Here is a 12,513-nt window from a genome sequence, read left to right on the forward strand (position 1 = left end):
TCTCTTCTGTCTCTCTTTGTCTCTCTCCTCGTCTTTCTCTGTCTCTCTATCAATTCAATTCAATTCAAATAGGCTTTATTGGCATGAAATATTAACATACTTATTGCCAAAGCAAGTTCAACATACAAACAATAACATATATATTAAGCAATAAAATATCATAACATTAGTAATAACAGTAAGGACAATCAACAAGAAACATATTAATTTACAAAATAGTCACTCGATCGGGTAGTAATTTTTCAAGTGTGGCCATTCAGATACATTTTACAGAGCTTGTTCTCTTATTTTGTGACAACCGTCTACATATTTTGCAGCTAATGCTGTACACTGACTTTTCTCTCCACACATGTATAGTAGCTTTTGGTGATCAGAGAGATGGATAAACTGTGCATCAATTTTGTTTATTTTATCAAAGAAGACTTCTCTTAGGTCCTTGTATTTCTCACAGTATAGCAGGAAGTGAGGTTCTGTCTCAATGTCCCCCTGATGGCAAAGTGTACACAGCCTGGCCTCTCTGGGCAGCCAGTTTTGCCTGTAACGGCCTGTTTCTATGGCTAGACTGTGTCCACTCAGTCTGTACCGTGTCAATGTTTTTCTTAATTTTATCTCACTCACAGTAGTCAGGTATTCTGCCACCATGTACTCTCTGTTTAGGGTCAAATAGAATTCTAATTTACTTTGAGATTTGGTTGATTAGTTCCAATATTCTATATCGTTTTCTTTTTGTTTTGAGATTATTTGGTTGGGCCAGATTTTTTGGTATCTGTCCTGAAGCATTTGTGGGCAGAGATTTATGACTAGCTGGCAGAGGGGACTCTTATCTGGGTTCATCTTTTGGCTCTGAAGGGCTTTGTAGTGGTAGGAGTGGGGGTCACTTGATTGGAGGTGTGTGTAAAATTTTATGGCTCGCTTTTGAATTTGAATGATTAGGGGGTATTGGCCGAGTTCTGACTCTCTCTCTCTCTCTCTGACTCTCTCTCTCTCATATTCACATACACACACATGCAGCCTATTCAATCTCTCCCACTTGGTAAAGAGGTGGAAGAAACATAAAGATGGAAATAAAATGTTTACTCTGTGTGTGTGTGTGTGTGTGTGTGTGTGTGTGTGTGTGTGTGTGTGTGTGTGTGTGTGTGTGTGTGTGTGTGTGTGTGTGTGTGTGTGTGTGTGTGTGTGTGACACAGACATCATGTTACAGATGGGTTTCTCTCAGGAGGAGATCCAGGACTCTCTAGTGAACCAGAAATATAACGATGTGATGGCGACATACCTGCTGCTGGACTACAGGACCTCTGAGGTACACGCACACGCACAGACACACACACTTGGGCTCAGCTTCTTCCCCCAGGCCAGAGTCTTGAACACTGAACTCTCCACACACAACACGCATACTGTATACGCTCACACACTAACAGTCACTTTAGCACCAACACACACACATGCTGCACACGCTCACACCAAACGGTCACTTTACAAAATGAAACGGTCACTTTACTTTAAAAATGTAAATTAAATAAATAATAAAGAACGGGAGTGGTTCTTGTATAGCAATAGATGGATATAGCATAAGGATATATAGTATAACTGTATAGTATTGTATAGTAGTGTACATAAGACCCAGTGCCTCATCTGTAGTTTAACACTGTATTGCACTATCGCAGGACCTTAGCATGTCTTTTACCATGCATTTTAAACTTTATGTACATTATACCTGTTATGTCTTATTCTTATTACTTGTATTATTGCACAATCGCTGTGGGCATGACCACCCGCATTTCACTGTATGCCCTGTATGCCGTGACAAATAAAACTCTTGACTTGACTTGACATACATACATATACATATATACATATACACTAGGGCCGGGACACAATTTCAAAAAAAAATATTCATTTAATTTGAGTCAAATAGATTCTTAACATCCAAAGATGGAACTTTTAATCTAGGCCTTTATTCAGTGGATGTGTGAAGATAAAACGTTATTTCAAAACGTTCTTTCTAGCGCACAGCCCATCCTGCAGACGTCTCTAGTTTGTCTAGAGTTTCTGCTGAACTACTATGGAAACTCTTGACGACAGTGGCAGGTGCTGGCCCTTTAACTCTTTGACTGCCACACTGTTTTTCCATCTGTACTCCCTGGCACCAGCGTTTTTGCGTTTACAGACCCATCGTATATTCTATATTATATAGCTATGGAGACAATAGTATGGCTCATTTGAAAGGAAATATGTATACTCCCAACAGGGAACAAACCGTTCATTTCTACATACCTTCGTTCCTGTGCTATCCCATGCAAAAAATTGTCCCGTTTAAAAATAATCCAGTTTTGTTTGCTCGCCTGATACCTATAGAGTGTTTGTTGCTCCCCTGATACCTATAAAGTGTTTGTTGCTCCTGATACCTATAGAGTGTTTGTTGCTCGCCTGATACCTATAGAGTGTTTGTTGCTCGCCTGATACCTATAGAGTGTTTGTTGCTCCTGATACCTATAGAGTGTTTGTTGCTCCTGATACCTATAGAGTGTTTGTTGCTCCTGATACCTATAGAGTGTTTGTTGCTCGCCTGATACCTATAGAGTTTGTTGCTCGCCTGATACCTATAGTGTTTGTTGCTCGCCTGATACCTATAGAGTGTTTGTTGCTCGCCTGATACCTATAGAGTGTTTGTTGCTCCTGATACCTAGAGTGTTTGTTGCTCCCCTGATACCTATAAAGTGTTTGTTGCTCCTGATACCTATAGAGTGTTTGTTGCTCGCCTGATACCTATAGAGTGTTTGTTGCTCGCCTGATACCTATAGAGTGTTTGTTGCTCCTGATACCTATAGAGTGTTTGTTGCTCCTGATACCTATAGAGTGTTTGTTGCTCCTGATACCTATAGAGTGTTTGTTGCTCGCCTGATACCTATAGAGTGTTTGTTGCTCGCCTGATACCTATAGAGTGTTTGTTGCTCGCCTGATACCTATAGAGTGTTTGTTGCTCGCCTGATACCTATAGAGTGTTTGTTGCTCCTGATACCTAGAGTGTTTGTTGCTCCTGATACCTATAGAGTGTTTGTTGCTCGCCTGATACCTATAGAGTGTTTGTTGCTCGCCTGATACCTATAGAGTGTTTGTTGCTCGCCTGATACCTATAGAGTGTTTGTTGCTCCTGATACCTATAGAGTCTTTGTTGCTCGCCTGATACCTATAGAGTGTTTGTTGCTCCTGATACCTATAGAGTGTTTGTTGCTCGCCTGATACCTATAGAGTGTTTGTTGCTCGCCTGATACCTATAGAGTGTTTGTTGCTCCTAATACCTATAGAGTTTTTGTTGCTCCTGATACCTATAGAGTGTTTGTTGCTCCTGATACCTATAGAGTGTTTGTTGCTCGCCTGATACCTATAGAGTGTTTGTTGCTCGCCTGATACCTATAGAGTGTTTGTTGCTCGCCTGATACCTATAGAGTGTTTGTTGCTCGCCTGATACCTATAGAGTGTTTGTTGCTCCTGATACCTAGAGTGTTTGTTGCTCCTGATACCTATAGAGTGTTTGTTGCTCGCCTGATACCTATAGAGTGTTTGTTGCTCGCCTGATACCTATAGAGTTTGTTGCTCGCCTGATACCTATAGAGTGTTTGTTGCTCCTGATACCTATAGAGTCTTTGTTGCTCGCCTGATACCTATAGAGTGTTTGTTGCTCCTGATACCTATAGAGTGTTTGTTGCTCGCCTGATACCTATAGTGTTTGTTGCTCGCCTGATACCTATAGAGTGTTTGTTGCTCCTGATACCTATAGAGTCTTTGTTGCTCGCCTGATACCTATAGAGTGTTTGTTGCTCGCCTGATACCTATAGAGTGTTTGTTGCTCCTGATACCTATAGAGTGTTTGTTGCTCCTGATACCTATAGAGTGTTTGTTGCTCCTGATACCTATAGAGTGGTTGTTGCTCCTGATACCTATAGAGTGGTTGTTGCTCCTGATACCTATAGAGTGTTTGTTGCTCCTGATACCTATAGAGTGTTTGTTGCTCCTGATACCTATGGAGTGTTTGTTGCTCCTGATACCTATAGAGTGTTTGTTGCTCCTGATACCTATAGAGTGTTTGTTGCTCCTGATACCTATAGAGTGTTTGTTGCTCGCCTGATACCTATAGAGTGTTTGTTGCTCCTGATACCTATAGAGTGTTTGTTGCTCGCCTGATACCTATAGAGTGTTTGTTGCTCCTGATACCTATAGAGTGCTTGTTGCTCGCCTGATACCTATAGAGTGTTTGTTGCTCCTGATACCTATAGAGTGTTTGTTGCTCCTGATACCTATAGAGTGTTTGTTGCTCGCCTGATACCTATAGAGTGTTTGTTGCTCCTGATACCTATAGAGTGTTTGTTGCTCACCTGATACCTATAGAGTGTTTGTTGCTCGCCTGATACCTATAGAGTGTTTGTTGCTCGCCTGATACCTATAGAGTGTTTGTTGCTCGCCTGATACCTATAGAGTGTTTGTTGCTCCTGATACCTATAGAGTGTTTGTTGCTCCTGATACCTATAGAGTGTTTGTTGCTCCTGATACCTAGAGTGTTTGTTGCTCCTGATACCTATAGAGTGTTTGTTGCTCACCTGATACCTATAGAGTGTTTGTTGCTCCTGATACCTATAGAGTGTTTGTTGCTCGCCTGATACCTATAGAGTGTTTGTTGCTCCTGATACCTATAGTGTTTGTTGCTCGCCTGATACCTATAGTGTTTGTTGCTCCTGATACCTATAGTGTTTGTTGCTCCTGATACCTATAGAGTGTTTGTTGCTCCTGATACCTATAGAGTGTTTGTTGCTCCTGATACCTATAGTGTTTGTTGCTCGCCTGATACCTATAGAGTGTTTGTTGCTCGCCTGATACCTATAGTGTTTGTTGCTCGCCTGATACCTATAGAGTGTTTGTTGCTCGCCTGATATCTATAGAGTGTTTGTTGCTCGCCTGATACCTATAGAGTGTTTGTTGCTCGCCTGATACCTATAGAGTGTTTGTTGCTCGCCTGATACCTATAGAGTGTTTGTTGCTCGCCTGATACCTATAGAGTGTTTGTTGCTCGCCTGATACCTATAGAGTGTTTGTTGCTCGCCTGATACCTATAGAGTGTTTGTTGCTCGCCTGATACCTATAGAGTGTTTGTTGCTCGCCTGATACCTATAGAGTGTTTGTTGCTCGCCTGATACCTATAGAGTGTTTGTTGCTCCTGATACCTATAGAGTGTTTGTTGCTCCTGATACCTAGAGTGTTTGTTGCTCCTGATACCTAGAGTGTTTGTTGCTCGCCTGATACCTATAGAGTGTTTGTTGCTCGCCTGATACCTATAGAGTGTTTGTTGCTCTGATACCTATAGAGTGTTTGTTGCTCGCCTGATACCTATAGTGTTTGTTGCTCCTGATACCTATAGAGTGTTTGTTGCTCCTGATACCTATAGAGTGTTTGTTGCTCGCCTGATACCTATAGAGTGTTTGTTGCTCGCCTGATACCTATAGAGTGTTTGTTGCTCGCCTGATACCTATAGAGTGTTTGTTGCTCGCCTGATACCTATAGTGTTTGTTGCTCCTGATACCTATAGAGTGTTTGTTGCTCCTGATACCTATAGAGTGTTTGTTGCTCCTGATACCTATAGAGTGTTTGTTGCTCCTGATACCTATAGAGTGTTTGTTGCTCCTGATACCTATAGTGTTTGTTGCTCCTGATACCTATAGAGTGTTTGTTGCTCGCCTGATACCTATAGAGTGTTTGTTGCTCCTGATACATATAGAGTGTTTGTTGCTCCTGATACCTATAGAGTGTTTGTTGCTCCTGATACCTATATAGTGTTTGTTGCTCGCCTGATACCTATAGAGTGTTTGTTGCTCCTGATACCTATATAGTGTTTGTTGCTCGCCTGATACCTATATAGTGTTTGTTGCTCGCCTGATACCTATATAGTGTTTGTTGCTCCTGATACCTATAGAGTGTTTGTTGCTCGCCTGATACCTATAGAGTGTTTGTTGCTCGCCTGATACCTATAGAGTGTTTGTTGCTCCTGATACCTATAGTGTTTGTTGCTCCTGATACCTATAGAGTGTTTGTTGCTCGCCTGATACCTATAGAGTGCTTGTTGCTCGCCTGATACCTATAGAGTGTTTGTTGCTCGCCTGATACCTATAGAGTGTTTGTTGCTCCTGATACCTATAGAGTGTTTGTTGCTCCTGATACCTATAGAGTGTTTGTTGCTCGCCTGATACCTATAGAGTGTTTGTTGCTCGCCTGATACCTATAGAGTGTTTGTTGCTCCTGATACCTATAGAGTGTTTGTTGCTCCTGATACCTATAGAGTGTTTGTTGCTCCTGATACCTATAGAGTATTTGTTGCTCGCCTGATACCTATAGAGTGTTTGTTGCTCCTGATACCTATAGAGTGTTTGTTGCTCGCCTGATACCTATAGAGTGTTTGTTGCTCCTGATACCTATAGAGTGTTTGTTGCTCCTGATACCTATAGAGTGTTTGTTGCTCGCCTGATACCTATAGAGTGTTTGTTGCTCCTGATACCTATAGAGTGTTTGTTGCTCGCCTGATACCTATAGAGTGTTTGTTGCTCGCCTGATACCTATAGAGTGTTTGTTGCTCGCCTGATACCTATAGAGTGTTTGTTGCTCGCCTGATACCTATAGAGTGTTTGTTGCTCGCCTGATACCTATAGAGTGTTTGTTGCTCGCCTGATACCTATAGAGTGTTTGTTGCTCGCCTGATACCTATAGAGTGTTTGCACCGACGTCACGATTTGGTCAGTAACTCGATGCGCAGCCATTATGGCGATAAACATTGACGTAAACAACGATGATTGCACGCTGAATTTAAGATTTAAGACCATTTGAATGTCTAAACCCAAAAAAAGTACAGGAAAACGCATGGAAGCTGCTAGAACACACAGAGAAGGACTTAGTTGGCAGGAAGTGAGTGAGCAAACCCCCCCCCCCCCCCCCCCCCACAGTAAACTAGCCCAGTTCAAAAGGTAGGCGATACTGCCACCTATCGGGATTCGATCGTCATTTCAATTCCAATTCACTCAGAGCTACCAGGATCACACAAGAAGGTCCGGCTGACTGTTTAGTATAATAATAGAACAATTTAAATAAACAAGTATACTCGTTTTTTGGCAGTCAATGAGTTAAAACCAGTGCCATCAAGCCTAATTCAATCAATATTGAATCAAATGGAATTTAATCAAATCAAATCGGGACCTTGTGAATGGAAATTGATTAATATTTGGTAATCATTAGCGCTGCCCACCCCGACTAAAGATTTACCTAGTCGACCAACAGCCGCCAGTTCAAGCAGTTAGTCGACTTGTCGTTGCTCAACAATGTATGTATGTATACACATATATATGGTTTGAGTTCCAGGGCTGAGAAAGAATGTTATAAATACCATTTTCCTACTTATCAATAAGGTTGTTGATCGGTAGAGTCTTTCCTCGGCACAGTCCATGCTGTTGCTCAGACCAGCTCAGGCTAGTTCGCCACAAACCAACGCAACGTCAATGGGGTCCAGATCTACTCCACAGAGCAACACAAAGTCAATGGGGTGGAGATCTACTCCACAGAGCAACACAAAGTCAATGGGGTGGAGATCTACTCCACAGAGCAACACAAAGTCAATGGGGTCGAGATATACTCCACAGAGCAACACACAGTCAATGGGGTCCAGATCTACTCCACAGAGCAACACACAGTCAATGGGGTCCATATCTACTCCACAGAGCAACACACAGTCAATGGGGTCCAGATCTACTCCACAGAGCAACACAAAGTCAATGGGGTCCAGATCTACTCCACAGAGCAACACAAAGTCAATGGGGTCCAGATCTACTCCACAGAGCAACACACAGTCAATGGGGTCCAGATCTACTCCACAGAGCAACACAAAGTCAATGGGGTGGAGATCTACTCCACAGAGCAACACAAAGTCAATGGGGTCGAGCTCTACTCCACAGAGCAACACAAAGTTAATGGGGTGGAGATCTACTCCACAGAGCAACACAAAGTCAATGGGGTCCAGATCTACTCCACAGAGCAACACAAAGTCAATGGGGTCCAGATCTACTCCACAGAGCAACACAAAGTCAATGGGGTCGAGATCTACTCCACAGAGCAACACACAGTCAATGGGGTCGAGATCTACTCCACAGAGCAACACAAAGTCAATGGGGTCCAGATCTACTCCACAGAGCAACACACAGTCAATGGGGTCCAGATCTACTCCACAGAGCAACACAAAGTCAATGGGATCCAGATCTACTCCACAGAGCAACACAAAGTCAATGGGGTCGAGCTCTACTCCACAGAGCAACACACAGTCAATGTGGTCCAGATCTACTCCACAGAGCAACACAAAGTCAATGTGGTCCAGATCTACTCCACAGAGCAACACAAAGTCAATGGGGTCCAGATCTACTCCACAGAGCAACACAAAGTCAATGTCGGTTGTTCTCCATCAGCTTGTACAGACGAGAGCTTTGCTTTGGTTTGTGACTAACTAACTGGAGCTAGAATGAGGAACAGCATGGATTGTGCTGAGATAGTACTCTTACCAATCAATAACACCAGTGGTAAGTAGCAAATAGGGCTACGGTTCAACAGTTATGAAACCATTTTCAACTAGTGTCTAAAAATAGAAGCGCACCAGAGGAAGCCCAACTGACTGCTGTTGTAGCGTGTGAGGCCTTTGTGCTTTTTCTGTCATCTATTCTTTTCCTCGTGATTAGATTCAAATGTATTGTCGTCATGCAGCACAAGTACTGTGCAACTAAAAGAAGTTGGCATCTAACCAGAGTGCAAATGTAGCAGCAAAGTGCATTAACAATATACAATGTACAAGTAAGAGTATATATAAATGAGTACTACTGAGTGATAATGCTAATCTGATGTACGGTGTTACAGTATTATTATATACAGTGATACAGGTGTAAATACACTATGGTAGTAACCATACTGGCTAGTGGTATAACTAGTAAGAGGAGGTAAGAGATATATATACAGATATAGATATAGTAGATACAGGTATGTAAATCCGAATATATGCAGGTATATATTCAGACGGGTGTCGATAATATGTATACACAGTCAATATAAATATATATATGGTATATACATTATACAGTATTATTGTACATGGCTATCATACAGAGTTATGTGGGTAAACCATAGTTTGAGGTAGGTAGCTATGATTACAGTATAAGGCAGTGAAGGCAGTAGATGGGTATAAATTGAGTATAGGCGTTCAGGAGTTCAGAGGTCATATAGTCTGGATGCATAAGTTAATCATTACTCATGCTTGTTTTCTTTCACTTTCGCTCACTGATGGCAATGTTTATAATTGTTGTTATAATTCCTGTTGTCATTATAACAGGACAAAACATGACAGTTTAACAGATTAACCAATTGACCCATCTCAAACCTTGCCCTCTTTCCTTGATCCTCCAATCGATCAGAGGATCAAGAGAAGAGGGCGGGGGTTTGAGATGGGTCAAGGGGCCCTCACACCAGGTTGGAGAAAGGAGATTCTCTGGCTTGTGTGAGTGTGTTGGACCTTTCTGCTCCTCTGGGTTGATGTGGATTTACTGAGATACAATATTTCCCCCAAAACAGGACATGGATACATTCTACATTCAATATTTTGTGCCACATGTAACAAGTACAATGGAATGCTTACCCACAGTATAGAAGACATAAAGGCAACATAGTGACGACGACACTACAAGAAGTTGCATCTTAATAAAGTATATACAGAAGAAAACACTGATACTATAATATACATGAAAATACGGTAGTTATTGGCTCCCACTCGAAGACATTGGATGTACCTGGAAGTTGATGGATGTCCCAACCATCATGAATCATATTCACCTCACTATTGTGAATTTGCCCACAAAGACTAAAAGGACCCTCTGGCTCTTTGTGTCCCATGCTGAGCTGATGTGTAGAGGGAAGGAGGGAGGATGCTAAAAATAATCACATTTTGGCAGGTGACCGAATTAATTTATTTGAGGTTCTGATTTCCTCAGAACCAGCCCTTTTGGACGTGTAATCATCATAATCATCATAATCCTTAACACACTCACACACACCGTTGTCACTCAATCATTATCTTTCTCTCTCTCTCTCTCTCTCTCTCTCTCTCTCTCTCTCTCTCTCTCTCTCTCTCTCTCTCTCTCTCTCTCTCCGTCTCACCTTCTGTCTCACACACACTTACATATTTCTGTCATTTCTTCCCCCCCCCCCCTACCTCCGCTCAGCTGGATGAAGGTTCACTCAAGCCCCGCCCAGGAAGTGATGTAAGCAACGCTAACGTCCCCTCCCCGCCTCACAAGGTACACCGAGCACACGCTCTCCGTCCACACGTCCGTCTCCTCCTTTTTTTTCCCTCCTACTTTCTCTCCCTTTCTCTCTTTCAAGCAAGAGGTCATCGTCCTTCACACCCCATCCCCCTGTCCCCTGCCCCCTCCCCACCCACAAAAAAGGGTTCCTTAGCAACAATGGGAAGCACAAGGAGCATCTTCAGATTGCTGCAGGCTGTTTAAAAGGTGCTCAGTGGTGTCGGACTGTCCCTTGTCTTCTCCAGGAACAGAAGGTTGTGTCCTGGAGCTTCTCCCTGTTTATTTCCTCGCCTGACCTTTTACATAAACACACTCACACACCGACCTGTGTCTCATGTCTAGGAGGTACTGTGCGGTCACCGCACTCACGCATTCACACACACGCGCTGACGTGTGTCCCTTTGTCTCTCCCAGGTACAGCGTAGTGTGTCGTCCAACCAGAAGCCTCGCAGAGCCACTGACCAGGGTGAGATTGATGTGTTGGGACAGAGTGGATGGAGTGGATGGACGGTGGGGTGGTTTAGACTAGAGGACAAGACACGACGAGGGAGAGGGTTTAGAGGACAGGACACGACGAGGGAGAGGGTTTAGAGGACAGGACACGACGAGGGAGAGGGTTTAGAGGACAGGACACGACGAGGGAGAGGGTTTAGAGGACAGGAGACAACAAGGGAGAGGGTTTAGAGGACAGGAGACAACAAGGGAGAGGGTTTAGAGGACAGGACACGACGAGGGAGAGGGTTTAGAGGACAGGAGACAACAAGGGAGAGGGTTTAGAGGACAGGACACGACGAGGGAGAGGGTTTAGAGGACAGGACACGACGAGGGAGAGGGTTTAGAGGACAGAACACGACGAGGGAGAGGGTTTAGAGGACAGGACACGACGAGGGAGAGGGTTTAGAGGACAGGAGACGACGAGGGAGAGGGTTTAGAGGACAGGAGACAACAAGGGAGAGGGTTTAGAGGACAGGACACGACGAGGGAGAGGGTTTAGAGGACAGGACACGACGAGGGAGAGGGTTTAGAGGACAGGAGACAACAAGGGAGAGGGTTTAGAGGACAGGAGACAACAAGGGAGAGGGTTTAGAGGACAGGAGACAACGAGGGAGAGGGTTTAGAGGACAGGAGACAACAAGGGAGAGGGTTTAGAGGACAGGAGACAACAAGGGAGAGGGTTTAGAGGACAGGACACGACGAGGGAGAGGGTTTAGAGGACAGGAGACAACAAGGGAGAGGGTTTAGAGGACAGGACACGACGAGGGAGAGGGAGGGAGGGAGGGATGAAAACAGCCTGCATGGGGTTGAGACTGGTGGCGCCAGTATAATGGCATATCGGACTTTCTCTCTCCCTCTCTCTCTCTCTCTCTCTCTCTCGCTCTCTCTCGCTCTCTCTCGCTCTCTCTCGCTCTCTCTCGCTCTCAGGCTCCTCCTACTCTAAGAGGGGGGGCCAGACAGACAACCGGAGCTCCACAGCAGAGGATTCTGGGAGGAAGAGCTCGTCGGGGAGCTCAACCACCAAGGTCCCTGCCAGCCCGCTGGTGTCCTCGGACCGCAAGAAGAGTGCCACGCCCTCTACCGTGAGAGCTTGCACATAGACAGACACACACACGCAAATTACATGCTTTTATTATAGTAAATGGGTAAAATAAATTATCCATCATGTATTATCTTTCACAGGCTTCTCTCTAGAGTCTAGACCCCGGACTAGTGCCATTTCATACCCTGTGGACTTGCTGTACCACTTTGTAAATATTGTAATTAATTAGTCAATTAACACTTTGATTGCCTAAGGCTAAATTCATGATATACCATAGGTTGCCAGCTCTATTTGTCTATGGATAAGTACCTCTTCTTTGCAGGGCTATAACTTTTTAAATTCTATTGCTAAATTGCCATTATTATGGCCCATTCAAAGTCCTATATGTATTGTTCATTGTGTAGCAACGTTAAACTTTTTCATTCACATATTCATAGTAAAATATGATCTAATGTATAAGTATGTTTTCATCTCTTTCTGCAGCTTTCTCCAGAACGTGATCTATAGCCCCAAATGCATTATATTGATGATGAAATACAGTTTGATGGCAATCGGCGCGATATAAAAAATTTCAATTGGACGTACTTCTGGAAGTTTCTACGTATCATC

General features: G+C 43.6%; 1 protein-coding gene across 1 annotated transcript in view; it reads left to right on the top strand.

Annotated features, from left to right (window-relative positions):
- The window catches only part of mark2b (MAP/microtubule affinity-regulating kinase 2b), a gene marked incomplete at its 3' end in the record, with an annotated part of 338,660 nt that overhangs the window by 264,482 nt on the left and 61,665 nt on the right, over positions 1 to 12,513 (top strand). The window contains 4 exon segments of the mRNA XM_084315862.1: positions 1,188 to 1,300; positions 10,287 to 10,325; positions 10,782 to 10,833; positions 11,790 to 11,944. Of these exon segments, the coding sequence (XP_084171988.1) occupies positions 1,188 to 1,300; positions 10,287 to 10,325; positions 10,782 to 10,833; positions 11,790 to 11,944 (359 nt within the window).

The sequence above is a fragment of the Notolepis coatsorum genome (assembly GCF_963971535.1).
Source record: "Notolepis coatsorum genome assembly, chromosome: 1".
NCBI lineage: Eukaryota > Metazoa > Chordata > Actinopteri > Aulopiformes > Paralepididae > Notolepis > Notolepis coatsorum.